General features: G+C 53.6%; 1 protein-coding gene across 4 annotated transcripts in view; it reads right to left on the bottom strand.

The window, feature by feature from the left end:
- Window positions 1-1187: 1187 nt before the first annotated feature.
- Window positions 1188-19023, bottom strand: part of ARNT2 (aryl hydrocarbon receptor nuclear translocator 2) — a 74759-nt gene continuing 56923 nt past the window's right edge. For all 4 annotated transcript variants that reach the window (XM_023520069.1, XM_023520071.1, XM_023520070.1 and 1 more), the window contains 2 exons: window positions 6148-6327; window positions 1188-2678 (listed from right to left, as the gene is read on the bottom strand). In XM_023520069.1, the coding sequence (XP_023375837.1) occupies window positions 2459-2678; window positions 6148-6327 (400 nt within the window). In that variant the 3' untranslated portion in view covers window positions 1188-2458. The remainder of the gene's footprint in view (window positions 2679-6147; window positions 6328-19023) is intronic.

Raw genomic sequence — 19023 nt, 5'->3', positions numbered from 1 at the left:
TTCCGGCGCTCTGTCCGCCCACTTCCGGCGCCCTGCCAGCCCACTTCCGGTACCCTGTGCGCCGCTTTACGCGGTCCGCGTCAGCTGTTGTAAATGAGTTCCTGCTTTCCTCTGTCCGCCTGACACCTGCCCGGTCCAAGTGGAAGCGCTCCATAGCGACCAACCAACCAACGGCGAGATACTGACCAATCAGGACCGAACGATTCGGACACCTCATTTATGTAGTCGACCTTAGTGGGAACTTGGGTGGGAATTTTATTAAAAAACAGCCTCCCCTGGGTCGCGGGGAAGCACATATTTCATCTTTGCCGGAGGCAGCGTCTCGTGGTTTGCAAACTTTACCTAAAGAAAGTCTCTTTTTCGCGCCAGTGCCTTTTGGGCTTCTTTTTCAGGTGTTCTGCATTATCTGGGAATAATTGTTTGGTTTACTTTCTATTTCTTTAAAAAGGGTTTTATGAAGGTATAATCTATGTATCCTAAAATCAGCCGTTTTAAATGTACACTTGAATGATCTTTTGGCAAATCGTGAGTTATGCAACCACAATAATCATGTTTTAGAACACACTTATCCATTTTTTCCCCATCATAACACGTTTTTTATTTTTCTGACCCTGCTGCACTTGTGAGTCCTTTGTGTAATTCTGAGCAGAAGCGAGGGAAGTGGGCATTACAGCTAATTCTCAATCTAAAATGGATTAATTCTCCTGTCATTTAACCGCTCACTACAATGCTTATTTTGAGATAATTTCTCTGTATATAAATTTCCTTCTATTCCTAGTTTAATAAGAGTTTTATTTGGCTTTTAATCATGAATGGGACATGGAATTCCATCAGATGTTTTCTGTGTTTACCAAGATATCATAGGGTTTTCCATTAAAAGAGGCCGGTTTAGTCTCCCATTTTATTAGGTGGTGGTAGTTGTTTTTGCCTGGGAGAGTTGTCCACGTCCCAGAATCCATTGCCTATTCTATTTGGGTTCCATCTGCCCTGTCCTGCGACATGTTTTATGCCTCGGCTTATTCCAGAAGTAATCTAAGGTCTCTTACTGAACAAAAGCATGTGCCTTGAGAAAGGTGGTGAAGTGTGTAAGCCCCAAGGGTTTCCTCTCAAATGGAGGCAAAATGTTGTTTTTTTATTCGCTCTTTTCTTTGATGGCGACATGAAGGAAAAACGGCACGAGCCACACGTCTGCTCCATGCATCCTTTATTCAATCAGCCGCTGAGCCGCATCCGAGCAACAGCACACGGCCTGGCGACTGACCGCAACCCAGCTGCACAACGATCTGAGGCCTACAGTACATTTAAGGCTTTAAATTTGAAAAAGAAAAAAAAAAAAAGTTTTTTAAATAAACCGCCCCCCTCAAAAAAAAACACCCTCCAGACCCCAACCCCAACCAATACGAGCAGTGTAGCGATTGTAAGCATCTTACATTTCCAATGCTCATTTGATGCAACTCCAGTGTCAAAACCCAAATAACTGAACGAGAAGGAGTTTAGTGAAACCATAATTACATAAATTTTTCAAAGCATAAACTTGTATTTTCGTCTTGGAAATGTTATAAAATTTTTAATAGCAAAACATAGGAATAAAAACATATTAACAAAATGTATCCAATCATTTACATTACAAACAAGGAATTTGCAGTTCATTGTTGTATTCTGACAAAAGACGACCGACTACCCATTAAGAATCTATGCACAATGTGATCGCAAATATGTACAGGACTTTAAAAAGGCCTAGAAGGAGGACTTCACAGAAGGAAAGTCGGTTAGGCTCTTTGTTAGAGCAACCAGACAATCAAAATATGAAAACTCTGTTGACTAGTAATAAATTTACACTTAAAAAGAAACCCAGTTTCCTTTTGTTTAAGAATATTCCAGTTATATTCTATGGTTTCGGTTGATAAAGCTGTTTTATGATAGTTCTGGTAACTTACCCTTCAGACGACGTTTGGGGGAGAGATTGGCGTGTTAACGAAAGTTAACAAAGGAATTTTCGTCAGCATAGTTTTCAGGTTAGTCTGTCACAGCTTCACAAATGGACTGACCCCATGAATACGGTGGCCGAAAGAGCTGCTGTCCCGTAGTGAGAACGCAGGGGAGGGAGGGTGGAGGCCCGCGTGAATGAGTCAGTCGGAAGTGATGGGTTAGGTAGAGACAGAGACGGGAGTATTGTTTACACAGCACGAGAACCCCGCCCCCGCCCTCGGCTCTCATCCCCAGTCCTGCAAGGCAGTGAAGCTGTACGTCACAACGGTCCAGTGTTAACAGGTTGTGTGAATTAGTAGAAAACCTCTAGACGCAAGGCTGAGACCTTCCCCGCGGTCCGATCAGGACACCCGACAGGCTGAGCAGTTCGTTCCTCGTGGCTATCACGCCGCTACCGCCACCCAGTGAAAGCGTGTGCAGAACAGAGGACTCTTGCGTTCACAGTAAAGGAGGTAAAATCAAGTCGTCTTCAGGAATTAGGGAGTTCGTGAGATATGAATTGTTTTAGTCTTTCTAGGTACTGTGCGTAAAGCTCTATGTCATTATGCCCGGCCCCTTCAACCCAGAGGGGCTCCACGGCTCGGGGACAGCGCTCGTACATGGCCAGGCCGTGGGAGAAATCGATGACTTCATCCTCCGTCCCGTGAATGACCAGCACAGGAGACGTCACTTTAGATATCTTGTCAATGCTGCAAACGGGCGGGGACAGGGAGAGAAAGGTCTCCTTTAGTTACGCTCACAGATAACGTCACAATTAACTGAATCAGGCTCGCAGGCGAGGGCGGTCACACTGTGGGGCTCCTCCCGCCCCCATTTTTCTAGTAATTCATTTTTTAAAAATGCTTTTCGTTTTGGGATAATTTCAGATTTATGGAACGGGGCAAAGATAATACAGAGTTCCTATACACCCCTAGCCAGTTGCCCTGGGGTCGCCACTGTCCACTATCAGGTGACCTTTGTCAAAATCAAGAAGTCCACGTCGGCACACTGTTAACTGCGCTCCGGCCTTCACGTGGATGTCACTGGTTTTTTTCACCCATGTCCTTTTTCTGTTCCAGGATCCGGATGAGAATACCGCATTGCACTCGACCACTGTGCTTTTGTTAAAAGTGTTTTATTAAAAACAGAACTCCTAAAAGCCATCAGACTAACAAGCCGGTATCTAATATTTCTGATATGTCCACAATTTTGAGAGAGGATTTTTAAAACAATAAACAGGCTGGAGCTCGGCGTAGCTGGATGAATGTCTCCCTTGAGAGCTGAGCACTTAATCCCAGCCCCTGGGTTTTGGGAAGTCTCCTCTGAGAGCTGTCTACACAGCCAATTAACGAGACTCTCACAAACCACACCGGGTAAAAGCGAATGCCTCGTTTTTGATAAAAACTCTACTACTTAGCTTGAAAACTTACTGTAATGCCTTCACTTGATTCTGAGAGATTGCCGACTGTTTACAAAAATCAAATCCACCCTCCAAGGAGGAATATTTGAGGATCTTCAAAAGAATGTGCTACAGGCTCTGAAAACATTTCCCCAAGAGGAATGCAAGAGATGTTAAGCCTTGCTGGGCAGGGTGTGTACACTTCCCCAAGGAGGTCACTTAACCTGGGAGCGAACGGAGAGAGGGCAAAATCTCCATCCAGCCTGTCCCAGCCTGTCCCCCACCAAAGTCGCTCTTACGGCTGACCTCCCATCCAGCATTTGATCAGCATTACAAAGGGAAGCGAACTGGGGCTCCACAGGGATCTCTTCGCTAAAAGTAATAGCTAACATTTGTTAAACATTGACCGCGGCCAGGAGCCTGCCCTTTGCCTGCGAAGCCTCCTTTAATCTTCAGTGAGGCACCAGCGTGAGAGGAGAGTCTGTCCCTGTTCACCAAGGAGGGGTCTGAAGCGCAGAGAGATCACTAAGTAACAGGCCCGACGAGGCTGTGGCGATAACAAGCAGTTGTGACATCACTCACACGCCCCAGCGATCTACAAACAACTGTCACGCAGCCTGTATGAACCGCTCAGGAAGCTGCCAACCACTTCGAGACCTCCGGGAGGGTGGCAAAACCTCAGCAGCCCTGTCATCCGCCAAGGAAGGGCAGAGCCACGGTGGCAGCCTTCAATTACGCAGATTATGCATTTTGTTTACAAACTTAGGTTTCCTCTGCATTTAATTTTACAGTGACTTCTGCTAAGAACGCAAGAATCCGATCATAGTCCATTGAAAAATACATTTACTGGCAGGTGGAAGGGGCTGTGCTCTACCCTGCACGATTCAGAAAAAATCTCTAAGACCTGGAAAGTGTTTCTCAAGTTAAATGCCACCGTCTGATTCTAAATGTAAAAAGAGGTAAATGGAAATAAACTACCGGCAAACGATCATCGGGACGCCTTTATAGTTTTTTAATATTCAAAGAGGGACACGAGACAACTCTGCAATGCGTTTGGTAGCGACGGACGTGGTTAGAAGATATTCTACCACGTTCCGTCAGCGAGGACCGTCACCGTGGTTGGACTCTCGTGTCGCTACTTCAGGGGACCGAACGGGAGGAATGGCCTCCTTTCCCGCACCCCCCGTCTCCACTCACCAACCTTAATTAAGCGAAATGCTTAACTTAGTCTAAGCCTCGGTTTCCTGAACTACAGTTTCCTGTAACTTGACCAGCTTCTTGAGGCTGTTTCGAAGACTGACAGAATGGTCAGCCGGATGCCTGGAGGATCAGACACACCCAGTAGAGATTAGTTGCTAGTTTACTATTCATTAACAAGCTGCAATTAGTTATCGGGGCTGTATTTTAAGACGCCTGCTCATTCAGGAGTCGGGAAGAAACCCATTCATTTTGTTGCCAAGGTAACTCCTTGCATGGCTTCCCACGGACAGGCTGAGAATCTCCCTTCTAGCGAACTGGCCTCTCGTTCCCGATTCAGCATAAATGAGGCCACATCTGAGACGTCCGCCAGCCCCACTTAGCATTCCCGGCCACGCCACTAGAAATCTGCAGCTAGCTCGAATTTCCCAAGAAGCCCAATTTCACTGAATTCTGGCGCCAAGTGCTCAGAACTGAAGTTCACCCAAGGTGCTAGCAACAGGCTTCTTCCTGCGGAACAAGAGACCGTCTGTGTCACAGACATCTGTGTGACCCAGTGATGTCTTCCGCCCGTCCCTCCAGCCCGGCAGAAGATGACAGCGATTCACGGGTCAATCAAAATCCCCAAACTGTACATGGTTTCTGCTGAGGCTTTTTCTGCATGAGCCAGCCAGTCATGCAGCAAACCACCTCGGACTACTGCGCAGCTACCGCATACCCAGGGAAAGTTTAGGGGGCAGAGTTTTTATTACAAATATCGTCCTCGAAGTAGACTGAAAACGAGGAGAATTTTCACACAGAGGTGTCCGAGAAGCCACTGTGCATGTGTGTGGCTTTGGCATTTATAGCTCAGTTGCGCGATTTCCTTCCTTCTGTTCATGGGAACTGGAAAAAACCAGAGGCTGGAGTTGACGGTGACCCCCGGCCCGCGGCCACACGCTTCCCAGGGCGGGTGCGGGCCTGTGTGCGCGGGGTGAGGTCTTCTGGCATGAGTGGGAGGGCAGGATGAAGGGAAGGGCTCAGGGGCCTGGGCTTGCGTGGGGGGCTTTCACTTCCACTGTCCCTGTGGCCGTCACCAAAGCACGGGACTGGCTTGCAAAGAGCTCACTTCGCCTTTTGCCCCTAGCTGTACTGTCGCATGGGAAATGTAAGGGAAGCCTCGAGACCATGGGCGCTTGCAGTCTGTAACTGAGTGTGTGGACCCCCTCTGACAAGCTCGTCGCGCACTCCGCATTCGGCTGCTCGTGATTCGGCAGTGCACGTCCATCTGAGGAGGTGACGGAATTCTGCACTCTATCTAAGTCCCTTCCGGATCGGTGGGTACTTGGGATCCTGCACGTACGGCTGAATCAAGGAAGCCTGGCTATCGGTACGAGCAAGGTCCTCAAGTCATCGGGGAGATTTTACAGATGAGTCAGGCCCACAGGGCAAAGTCTGCCGCTGGTGCGTGTCATGCTCACCTCCACGACCCCTACGTCACCAGCCCCGGTGTGACGGACGGCTGCATCCACCAATATTTACTAACGGCGGCCCGCGATCTGAACTCGGGTCACGAGATGCCCGCCGCCCGGGCATGAGCTCACCTGGGGAAGGCGTCGAAGCAGTAGGTCTTCCTGGTGTCGGGAAAAGCCACGCGCAGGCCGGACGTGAGGGGCGAGTGCAGAATCACCGCGGCGCACTCGTACCGCGAGGCCAGGTCCACGGTGGGGACGGTCCCGATGCTCTGGCCGTACAGGATGATGTTCTCGGGGCTCACGCCGTACCTGCGGAGGTCAGAGGTCATGTGCCATCAGCCACCGAACGGGAGAAAATGAAAAGACAAAACCCACAGCGTCTCAGACTCCGAACTCCCACATCACGTCATCGCGCTTGGCGCTTCAGCTGGACGTGAACGTGAACGTCACAGACCTGGCTCAGGAGGAAGTGACTGCGGGGCTACCTTGTAAAACATTCTGCGAAAATAATGAACTTGACTTTCCTTTCTGGACAATTAACCAAATAAATGCACCGTCAACTTCATTTCAGTATTTACAGAGTCGTTTCCTTTCTTCTTCTTGCCTCTTCATAGTTTCTCTGATAATCCTAAACACATTTCTGAAATTTTTAAAAAAGCGTGCTTGGCGAATCGTACTACTGTTACTAAGAACCCTTCGAGCGAGGCTGTAATAACCTATGAAAGTTGATGATTAACGTTTAGTACAGAGCTACTGGGAGATGATTAATTTGAAGACGATTCTATCTCCCTTAGCCTCTTCCTGGGGCGACACCCTTCCAAGTCTTCAGCCCATCGGTGGTCTCCCAACACCAACCCCCCCCCCCCCACTTTTTAATCGGGCCGTGGCCATGTGAGACACAGGCCACACACAGCCAGGTAAATTCGCCACGGACGTAAGGCCTTGTAGACACACACCTAGAAATCCGTACGAGACGGCCTGTGGAACGTGTCCACACGGCTGCAGAACCCCGACGTGCATCCCCCGCCTGCTCGGCCCTGTCCTTCTGGTCCGTGTGGCGTTCTGTGGTTGGTGAGGGGGCCGCTGTCCAGTTGCTGACTGCTGACCTGCTTTCCGTCCACGGCCTCTCCCTGACTCACGCTGACCGCACGCACTTCCCGCTTCCATCCTGGCTTCTCCCCTCCCTCCCAACCGGCCACCACGTCCGGCCTGTCCTCTGCTCTCCCAGACCTGCCTCCGCCCGGTTCCCACTCACGTCGCTCCCCACTGCAGTCCATCTCGTGCATTCCCATGGGGTTCGGCAAACCACTATCCGTGGGATCGACGTCCACACCCCCAGCTTACCCTCCACCCGGCCCCACCTTTTCTCTCCGAGTGAAGCCTCCATGCCGCAGTTAGAGTCCTCACGGCTCGGGACACAGAACGTGACACACGCCTCCCTCCTCACCCACGGAAAATCCTGGGGTGCGCGTGTATTTTCTTCCCTTGGTCGTTCACTCAAGCACTTACCGCTATGGCAGTGCAGGTGGCGTGACCTACATACTGTCACATTTTCGGCTCCGCAAGGGCAGGTGAAATTGTAAACCCCTCTGGGGTCAGAGACTGGCACACGGGGAGGCATTTCTCGTTCTGAATGGGACGAGATTCTAGCCAAAGGTCGTTTTTGAACAAATTCTAACCACATTTCACGTCGTGCTATCGTTCCAATTGGTATTAAGCCCACTCCAGTCTAAATCTTTTGGGGGGGTCTACGAGGAGCAGAACCTTGTCTGCAAACCGCCAAACACTGAGCCAGCCATCGAGAATGGCAATAATGCTGAGTGAGCACGAACGTGCTTGGCCACTACATAAGAGTTACTTAAAACGCAGCCCAAGGAATAAAAAGTCTCCCAATTTTGCCAGGGAAACCTACGATTTTTGCTCCCAAGCTATCCAAACACGCACCATCTTCCTGCAGCCACGAGCCAGGCTGAGCTCAGGGGGACCGTGAACATTTTAGGTGTCAGCTCCCACTCGGCATGGAGGACGTGCCCCCAGGAGCCCCCGGAGCCAAGGACACGCCCGCAGCACTGCGGCCAGAGCCGGAGCTGAAGTGGGACGGTCCCGTGGGAACGTTCACTCCGCGCACGAGGTCAAACCTGCTGCGTTCGCTTCCAGGCCAGGCTCTCTTTTCCGACTGCGGACGTGAACACGCTGGGCCTCCAGGACGCACTGCATCCTGTTTAAGCGAGCGGGCCTGGACTCTGTGCCCTGCCAAGGGCGTTCTATCTTCAGAAGCCGCACGCTTGGCGCGGTGCCCCTGACTTTGAAGTCGAGTATTTTAAATATTTCGGATCTAGAATTCCCGGCGGAAATAGCTGCAGCCGTGAGACGGAGATAAACACACGCGGTCCCACGAAGGTCGACGGAAGGATGAGGCCCGCGGGTGCAGGGCAGCCCTAATCCACGCGCGCGCGCGGCCTCGCGGCGAGAGGGTCCCCAGCGGGGGCGCCTCCCACTTCCAACACCAGGGAGCTTGCGAAAAGCAGCCGTTGCCGCAAGGCGCTTGCTTCCCCGTTTTCTCTTTTTAAATGCTCGTGGGTAGGCCGAGACGTTTTTGAACACGATACTGCTGTTCCACAAACAGATTTCTCCCGGTCGTCAATTCCGACGGCGGAAGCGAAGGGAACCGGTGTTGAAGTCCCCGCTGAATTACACCGTCTGAGCGAATCGGAAGTGTTCACTGCTAATGACGTCAGCTGTTTGTTTCTTTTCTTTTTTTCTTTTTTTGTTTCTGACCGACGGAATGTGGCCGAACAGAATGTCTACACATGAGACCCCGATCGCCTCTGGAAGTTTTAAGAGCTTGAGCACGATCCAGGTGTTCGCTCAACACTGGCTCCAACGTAACCTGCGTCAAAGGCAACATTAAAAGCGCCTCCTTCACTCCGGGGAACGTTCAGCCTAACGGGGATACGCCACGAGTCTTCGGGGAGATAAAGAAGGAAAAGAGATGCCCACCGAGAAACGACACTAAAACCAAGTACGAGTTTAGGCAAAACGAATATAATAGTCAGTAAGTTTATCTGAGTACAGTGAAAGGAACGATGGAAATGTCAGGACACGCAGGAGGAGAGCTTGAAGCGTCGCAGAGCGGGGAACGGGGACCGGACCTGGCTGGGCTTGGGCCAGGCTTTTTCCCTGGGAAGCAGAGGGCTGTCAAAGGAATGTCAGCAAGATGCCGAGGCGATGCAGACTGGGACGCGCCGTGGCACCAGGCAGGAAGCCGATGATTAGGTCGGAAGTGCTCTGACTCGCTCGGACCGGATGTGGACATGTGGACGCAGCCAGCGCGGGTAGGGACAGAGAGATGCCACGGCCATTGTATGGGTAAAGGCTGGGAAAGCTGGCACACGCGGGGAAGTTGGGAAGGAGATAAATGGGTGTTTGGAATTGTGTTTGCTTTATTGGGAAGTCAGTTCAATTTGGGAAAACATGGAGTGTCAGGTGACTGTGAGACATCCCAGGACGGCACAGGAAAGTCAAACCCTCGGGGTTCATTGTAAGAAAGATCTTCCTGAAAGAGCCTGATGTCTACGCCACACAGACCAGCCCCCGGCTGCTCCTCACCCACCTCCCACCGGGGCACAGAGGGAGCAGCTGGAAGGAGGCGGCCGGAATATGGGGCCAGACCAAGAGACAGGAGGACAGCTAGTGGCAGGGGCTCAGGGAGGGACCCAACGGCCCTGCTCCCACGGAGATGGGCAGATCCAACCTGAAACCTGTGCACAGACACAACGTGTCCCTTCCTCCAGTAGACTGCTGTGACAGTAACATAACGCACAGAACCACACGGGCATCCCGGGACGATGATGTAACCGGCGGGGGAGGGGAGCTTGGAGTGGGGACAAGCATGTCAGTAAATGAAGCCTTTCTTAAACTTATGTCAAAATGTATCGAGACACACCTTATCTCATTTTTGCAAACCGGCGCCCTCTGTCACGTATGGCGCTTCATTCTAGCCCAGATGTTTGAATTTCCTCCCAAATGCTGGCGCAGGGGAGGGCTTTCTGGGTCAGGTCTTAGCCCACCTTCGAAGCAACTTAGTTCTATGTGTCACTCAAGGCTGTTCCTTACACCTACAACATTCTTTCTCCGCGTCAAAGCGAAAATAAACAAGACCCGGCGTGGCTTAATTTTTAATTTTTAAAAAAGTCCTCTTTCAGAGGAAATAGTGCTAGTCCTAAACGATATATAACTGACTCTCTCTAGATCCGTGACGATTGAAATAGAATAATGTGCTTGAACTAGTGTGAGTATAACCGTGCAAGAAATTGTTCTAATGATAAAGGAAACTTTCTTTGGCGTTCTCTAATTAACATGCAGGAAAAGCCGGAAAACGTAGCCTGCCCACCACGGCTGCACAAACCCCTACGAGACACTTAGACTCCACCTACCCTAGCATTTTCGAGAGGATTTTATGAGCGGGTCTCTGTGAAAAATCTAGCATCTGGCAAAAGCCATTGAATAAATGTCACTCAACGTCAACACCAAAGGCAGATTAAAGACCCCTGACCAAAGTAAAAGGTCTCCCCACTTCACAGGCAAGTTTATGAGATTATGAAATTTCCGTCACGGGCAAAAACCTTAAAAATGTAATCCTCCACTGGATGGCCAAGGCTGAAAGTTACTTCTTAGAACCAGAAGTTCGGGAGTCCGGGTTCTAGTTATTTTACCCCATTGTAGGTTGTGTTCTTACAACGGCTGCAGCACACAAGACACCACCAGGCAGTCGCTGAGTTGGCCCTGCATGGCCGTCATGTGCCGGTGACTAAAGATCGGGAATGAAACCCCGCCAATTCCTTTAGCTCCTGCACGAAAACCGCCGCGGTGCCCACTGGCATCCTTGGTCTCACGCGGGGGACAGAGGGCATTTCTGACCCGCTGTATCTTTCCAGAGCATCTCTCCCCCTGCCCGCCCTGGAGCTGCAGGTGTGGACACATGCTCGGCTCGGCCAGCGAGCGTTCTGGACGCCTCGGCCCCAGGGATCGCTTCAGGCGTGAGCTTGGCCGGGTCGGGCGTCCGCGCCCGCTCCTCCCGAGCCTGCGGGAGGGCGGCTCTGTCACCGCACGTGAGCACCGCCTCAAGAATCATTACCGAGGACAGCGAAGCCGAGGGGACGAGGGGGCCTGGGAACCGGTGCCACCGTCGGAGGCCCTGCACCCCGCCGCGGTCTCCTGCAGCCCCCTTTCCTCGGCCATGAAGGGGTGCAAGTCTTGCCCCCTGGGCCTGGACAGAAGATGACATGCCATCTCAAACCAGGAGGCTGGACGGCTCCGTCAGCTCGGGCTGGGCTGCTGCCTGAGTCCACTGTCTATTCTGTTAAACGTGGTTTTGTGCACGCGACAGGGAAGCCTGTCAGGTACCGAACGCTCCCGTCGGGCAGAGGCCCCTGTCCGTCTGTGGTGGCAGCTTCGGCTCTTTCTCTGGGGTCTACTCTCCCTTTGCTCCTGTCTTGTGTCCTTCGTCCTTGTGTTCCCTCGTCTCCTCTCTGCTGCCAGACCCTCTCAGTTTCCCCTGCGTCCTTCTTAAAAGCCTAGAAGTTCACGGCATCTATCACAGACGTATCTCAAACCACGGGGCAGGCCGGAGAGGCCCGTAGGGCTCACGGGGATGGGCGACTTTGCTTTCTAGATAAGGAACCTAAGCCCCGGGCGGGTTACTGACCGTCCTCAGGCTTGTCATCATCGTGCAGACAGCTGCTCTGAGCACGTTACAGCTCCAGGGCATAAATTGAACCAGGGGAAGAACCGTGAATTGTGTGAATCGCCACGAGCTCACAGAAGCATCCCTCAGTCGGGCCGCTGCAGCCGAGCTCAGCACCGCCAGACGCCCCACCTGCTTCTAGTGAGTTAGGGGCGTGCGGCCGACTCTGCTCCTGGGTACAGGCCGGTGGGCGGGCAGCTGCCCGGCCATGGTGGTCATCACCCCCTTTAACTCACAGGTACGGCGATTCGAAATCCACAGCGCCAACCCGAGCACGGCAGGGGTGAGCCGTGCCTTCAAAGTGGACGTTCCTTCCGCTCAGTGGGGACAGGGGAACATGGGGGTGACGCACAGTCCCGCAGATGGATGTGGGTGACGGCTGCACAGCCACGTCAGCCTACCTAGGGCCGCGGAACCGCACGCTCGAAATGGCTGAAACGGCAAACGTGACAACACGATGCCCACTTTATCCCCGTGAAAGGAAGGTAAGAAGTGACGAGCCCGCTGGGTCCGACTTGTACCAATCCCTCCCCTACCAGGGAGCACGAAGCAGAAATCCCGGCTCTCCTGAATGCAAAGTGAGATTTTACTGTGACAGTGAAAACAATGAGTAGCAAACAAACCAGTGATAAACGGTGAAATTTTTTTTTAACTGTAACCTCTTCAAAATCTAAAGGCCTTAATCACAATTTACCAGTCACATAAGGTAAAAAGATGACAAAGACAGACATGCAGCTAACATTGTGATCTTTCACAAATGTAGCAGAACACGCGGCTCACGACCGACCCGACCCGTAATCTCTGGGAGGAGGTGGCAACTCTGTGTCATCTAAACATCGCTCTGATTTCCCCGCCACTAACACCTTGTTACCTTTGCCATCCCCTCTCCACCTGGCCTCTCTCCACCGAGGATTTTTTTTTTTTAAAGCAAAACAGAGGAGAACGGCTCCTCGGGAGGACCCGACTCTGCCATCACCCCTCTTCCCTTCTGGAGCTGCAGGGAGGCCCCCGGGAACCCCACAGGAGGAGGCCGGGGCGGCCCCTGCAAACGTATTTGACGTGTTTCTCGCGGAGGTACCTCGCGTTGGAACAAAACCGCACCGGAATTCCAATTTCTGTATTTGGACACTCAAGGGCGGCTGTCAGAGAGGTCGTGTGCCTTCTAAGTGGTCACCCCCGGCCTGGCAAAGAGGGGTTTGGGGACGGCACCGGCCGGGCCAGATCCGTCTCTGCGACCTACAAATAGCAGCCGGCCCCTGCGTGACTCAGCGGTCACAACCCGCCCTTCCCCCACCTTCCATTTCCAGTCATTCTGAAATCAGGCCCGGAGCTAACTTCAACATTACACTTTCGTTAAAATACTATGTAGCCTCTAAACATCACAAAGCAAATGCCACAGCCTGACTTATCGTAAACAGGAAGTCTTCCTGCGGCCACTAAGAGCACCCTGCGCCATGCCATGAATAATTCAGAAGTACCCGCTGGCCACACTCCACCAAACGCACTTCACTGGGACCTGCCACGACGTCTTTACGACGGGGCCTGGGGGCCTGACAACCAGAGACGGCGGCACAAACAGATTTCGTTTCTTTCACAGACAACGCGAGCCCGTGATGACACGTGCTCCCCGGGAAGGCACTCGCGAAGCTCTTCGCCCCGCAAGCCCACGTGTCAGCCCACGCCCTCGACCTCTGTGTCCGACGCGCAGCCTGTCGTGCGCCTGGCTCGTCCCTGGCGGCGCGTAAAACGCCCTGCGCCTCCTGCTGGAAGTGGTTCGGAAACGGAGGGGCGTCACGGGCCGGTGAGCTTTCGCGGGACGGAAGCAGACCCCGGCTTCTGCTCTGCCACGAAGCTGTGGACGCCCCAGACTAACACCGCATGGCCACGTGCACCCCACACACGAAGGGGCCTGGAGCTGGCAAGCTCCCTCCCCGTCCACCCCACGGGAATTCCGGAAATGGCCAGGCCACCGGAAGCGGAGGCCGTGTGCGAGGGGCAGGCGCGCTCCGGGGCACCCCTAACCCGCGCAGCACCCAGGGACCGGCTGCGGAATCTATCTCTCCTTCCTTCATTCTGAGCTTCAGAGAGGCGACCCCTCGTCCAGGCGGGGCTCAGCCATGGCTCTGTGTGTCCCCTTCCTGGCTGCTCGCCTGGGCCCCTCCTGTCCCAGCTGTCATCGCCATGCCAGCGGTCACTGTGTCCCCAGCTCGGCTTCCCTGGCTGGGTCCTCTCCTCCTCCTCAGCCCACTGGCCCCTGAAGCCCTTCCAAAGACGCCAGTGGATGCTTCGCCATGTTGAACTTACAAGTCCCTTTCCTCGGTCCCGCAAAGTCCCTGCATTATTATTTCTGGTCCATCTCACTCCCTCTGGACAATTTACCGTGGTTTGTGAGCTCCCATCCAGCCAAGGCGATTTGCAAAAGAACTTTACGACGGAATTTCAATCAGTCGATAATTGTTTTTCTTTTCCACTTGAAACTCAAAAGAAATCAAAATGATATAAAATCTTGTATAAAGTATTAACGAATGCTTTCAACACCAGAGCTCTGTTTTTATGCCTTTTTATCTTGAAAAAAAAAAGCCTATTTTCACCGTCTTCTACAACCTATTAGAATTCCTCAGGTTTAAAACGCCGCGGAACAATATGGCCAGCATGTTTACAGAAACATTAAGATTTTATGACCATTTCAATCAAACTCATGACTTGTTTGGCACAAACAAAAGCTATGATCAAGGTTATACATTTTCCTAATGTGAATATCTGAATCCAGCATTACCTAATGAACACCTCAGCCGAGCCTTTCCTGCCCGGCTGGTCACACACGCGCGTGCTGTCTGGGTTCTCTCGGTGGGGGCCTCCCAGGACCAGAGACAGAGAACGGACGAGCCACCCTCAATCACTCGGTGTCCTCCACGCCCGCGGAGCCAGGAGCCGAGGGCACAAGAATGAACGCGGACATGTGGGCCTCATCATCTGTTGGTCAGATCGCGCGGCTGTTTTTATTCTAAATTTGTAAGAATGCCCGCTTTTAAAGCCTTGTTGATGTGGTTCCCAAGGCTGATGCTCGGGCATGAATTCTTGGAGATTCTGTGCTTTCAGAGATTTAATTTGATGAACCGGGAGACGATGCCGTTTCAGCTTCCAAAAGTTTCTCGGTTTTATTCAGAAGGAAAGGCCCGAAGTTCAGTCGTTTACCTGGTTCCGTTGACCTTGACTCGGAGGTAAGAAAGTCAGAGCATGAGGCCGGAGCCCACAGGCCACCACTCCTGACTCTGCCATCTGAGAAACGCCTAGCGGGGCCTTGAGCAGACGGGGGACAGGCCTGCCTTTGGACATCACATCTGTCAACCAAGGGGAGTGGCTCGGGCGGGGTCTGCCTCCTCCAGCTCCCTCTAGGCTCCGTCCTCCCCACCCCTCAGCCCTGCCAGGTGAACAGTCACAGGGCTCCGACCAGACCCCAGGCACACTGGGCAGGGAGGGTTGCGGTCAGTCTGCGGTGAACGACAGCCACACCGCAGGATGACCTGTGGTGGGTGGCGATGGCGTGCCACACCGTATCGAATCCCAGCAACCACCTGCCAGGTGCTATCATCCCTCTGACCTGACAACAGGGCAGCCGGGTCAATCGGCCAAGGCCACGAAGCCGGGAGGTGGCCGGGTGCCGCCTCCACAGCTGAGCCCCTGACCTCTGCGTCTCCCGGCCAGGGCTGGCGGCAGCAGCCACACGGGTCCTCAGTGCAGAGGGGAAGCCAGCCGTGCAGGGGGCCTGGCACCCCTGCCCTTCGCTGCTGTCACCTGACCCTTCCCCAAACGCCACACCCACACCTTCACGCGACGAAGCACCAGGACCTTACCGGGGAAATCCCCGAATTCACGGCTCCGGCCCGGTCACTGGCCCCACAGGCCTCAGGGGCGCACAGACCACTGTGTGCAGCCCGAGGGCCACACGCCTGGGACCACGGTTCTCACTGCGCCGTCCCTTCCCGCCCTGTCACCCACTGCCCTCCCGGCCACCTCGGGAAAGCGCCTCCATTTCTGGAAAGCGATCGCAGTCTAGCGCTTAAAGAACGCTACGTTAGGGGATCCTAGGGCTGAAGAGGGGCTCTGAAGAATTTGGGCTATTCAAACTTTCTCGGAGGGAAAGGCACAGAGGACATGCCTCACCCAAGGGGCCACCTGCCAAGCCACCGCTAGGTCTGAACGGCTCAGCTCGAATTTCTCCAGGAACCAGATGCAGCGCCTCGTCCTCCCGCCTAACTGGCCCAAGCCTCTAAAGTGCCCCGAGCTCCGAGGCACGGAGCAGGAACCGCCGAGCTTTCCACGTCTGCAAGAGCCCACCAGCCCCCGGGAACGTCTGCGGAAGAAGGGACCGGACCTCTGCGGAACCTCAGTTCCCGGGTCCGCAGGGCTACGTGCTTTGGCTGGTTAGTTTTCGTGCCCCTGACTCATCATCGGACCCTCACGCCCAGTGAGCACCCGTTCGCTCCTTTGGATGGCATGGCGCTGGTAGGCATGGCCCCTGTGCCCTTCCCACGCAGGCCTTTGACTGTTTGACTCTGGTTATTCTCCAAGAAACTAGGGTTATAAAAACTTAATAACAGTGGTTACATAACTAAGCTAACAAGGACACGCTACTCGGTACAGGATCTGAAAGACTAATCACGGGACTTGTTCTGAAAACCGGCTAAGGAAAGGCGTGTTTCTCCCTTCTCTCTGTCCCTTGAAGTCCGCCCCAGACAAAAATAAAAATTATTAAAGAAGATGATAAAATGAAAAAGAACAGCTCTCCAGATCGCTTAGGGCGGAGCATCCACTACCCACGGACCCCGGACTGGAAGGCACCACGCTTTCCAGCGGGGACAAAACAGGGCATGCTGTGCGGGCTGGAAGGCAACACAGAATGTTTTAGAAACATCTCGTCGGGAGAAGTTCTGGTGTTGAGAAGAACACCTAGCAGGCCAGGCCACCCTGACGTTCTGCGCCTGGGACCAGACTGGACCGCAGCCTCGCCCGTCCCAACACGGCGCCCAGTACGCGCGGGCCACTCGGCCGCCTCCTGCGTGCACGGGACCCCGGAGAGACCCAGAGACTCAGAACCGCCAACCCCACGTCAGCGTCATCGCGTGGCTCGGTGAAAAGCTGAGCCTACGCGAAACGTCCCTCCAGCTCAGAAAACTCCTGGAAGTTCAGAACGCTGTGCGGGAGGGAAGGGCGAGATCGAGCTCAGAGGTGAAAACCGACAGCTACGGCAGGAACTTAGCTCAGGGGCCAGAAGAGGAGGCCGGGGAGACCTCCCAGGATGTCAAAGGGACGGGGCCGGGAGAGGCGTGGGGGAGAGGCGTGGGGGAGAGGCGTGGGGGAGAGGCCTCGAGGTCGGCGGAACAGAAGCCTCACCCGCAGACAGCTTGGGGATGGACCTCCTGGCCACTGCGGTCACAGCCGAGCTGACGACATGCTGTTGGGGCTGGAGGCAGAAGAATTCAGACACCGAGGAAGGCAGAGGGCGCGAGACCAGGCAAGTCCACTGCTTAAAAATCACAAACGTCACCAACGAAGACCCCAGAGGAACTATCAAACACCGAACACAGCAGAAGGAAGCCAGCGGGACTGCACGACTGAGGAAAATCCTCATGCTTCTGAGCAGAAAGTCCACCAATACTGTCTAAAGTTGTTCCTGGGTGCTGGGGATAAGGAGGAAGACCTGACTGTGGCTTTTCGTCATCACCTCTTCTGTTAACCCGTGACTGCACGCACGTGTCATTCAAGTGAAAAATGTGAAATTCTGCCACGAAGATGCCATGCGCCTCTCGTGCCATTTACGACTGGGTTTCTCCCTGGCTCCGCCCAGCTCCACCTCGTGCTGCCCTTCCTCTAAGGCGCCGGATGCTAATTTACGGGAATCACACAGAGGAGTCTGATCCAGAAGTCAAGACTGAATATTAACAAGGTCCCTGGCAAGGAGATACTGTCGGGCCAAACGTGGGGCTTAAAATCCCAGGAAGATATTTAAGACCTTCAACATTGGTTTTAAAAAGATAATAAACTATAAGCTAGAGACCGCCTTGTCAGCAGTTCATGGGGACGGGGGCGAACCTGAGGGGAGGGTCTCAAAACTCATCAAAAGGTTTAAAGAAGGCAAAATGCCAATGGGACCGTTAAGAACGCCCCCACAGGCAGTGTCTGACCCCAAATGGCCCTGCTGCCTTATCCCGGGCCACCTTGCTGAGCGTCCAGGCCGGCGTCCCGTGAGGCCAGCAGCAGCCCTACTGAGCAGTGCGCGTGAAACGCCCGTCCGAATATTTTATGGCGACATTTTAAAAAAACGGAGTAAAGAAGTTCTCGAATCGAGTGTGGGCAGCTCCCAGACCTCCCTATCTCACACGCCAGCCAAGCCGCCCCTTCTACCCGCTCCAAGAAAATGCAGCCACGATCCCGGCTGCCAAATATAACATCTTTAAGGATGATTTTAAACACAAAAATAGGAATGGCAAAAAAATCTCAGATCACTGGACCTACTGAAAACATCTGGCTCCAAGAAACCTCCGCCGTCTTCGTTTTCCTCATGCTGCTGTGGGTGGGTGGGTGGGGGTGTCTTTCTGCCCCGCGGACTGGCGTCTGGGGCCCCCTGGGGCCCTGCACACTCGGGTCCCTCCCGACGACCAGCAGACTGTTCTCCCTAACGGCGTCTCCAGCAATGGGAGGGATAACACCTCAGAGGCCGCCGATAAACGTAATGGACTCTTCGCGACGGGGCGCGGCCGACCGGAAGTGGCCGTGCCTCTTCGTGTCGCTGGTGACCATTCAAGAGGACTCCACGCGAGTGGGTGGGAGACGGGGGAGGGGGGTGAATTTGAGACGGTTTTCCTTCCTAGTGGTGTCTGACCCCGGCGACCGATTCTGCCAAAAACCTAGACGCTCCAGACGTCACTCTCCTGCCACAGCCCAGAAAGACCGTCGCGCTCCCAAGAAACCCCAAGAGACCTGAGCCACGGAAGAAGCCATGAAGCAGAGAGGATCCCACCACGGTCACCGAGACAGGCGCATGTCAACAGCCCTTCCTGGGGACCGCTAAGTACCGGGCTCCCGGGCAGGTGGCCAGGATCACATCCTATATCCTGGGGGGGGCGGGGGGCGTGACCCCAGGAAGCCACCTATGGGCACGACTCAACCTCCCCGAGCATAAGAGCCCCTTTCTCTAGCTCTGCAAGGCTAGGTACACGGCGGAGGCTCCGCCAACACGTCAGATGGATTTCAAAGGA

This window comes from Pteropus vampyrus, unplaced genomic scaffold, assembly GCF_000151845.1.
Source record: "Pteropus vampyrus isolate Shadow unplaced genomic scaffold, Pvam_2.0 Scaffold245, whole genome shotgun sequence".
Lineage (NCBI taxonomy): Eukaryota > Metazoa > Chordata > Mammalia > Chiroptera > Pteropodidae > Pteropus > Pteropus vampyrus.
This window is presented reverse-complemented; position numbering and strand designations above follow the sequence as displayed.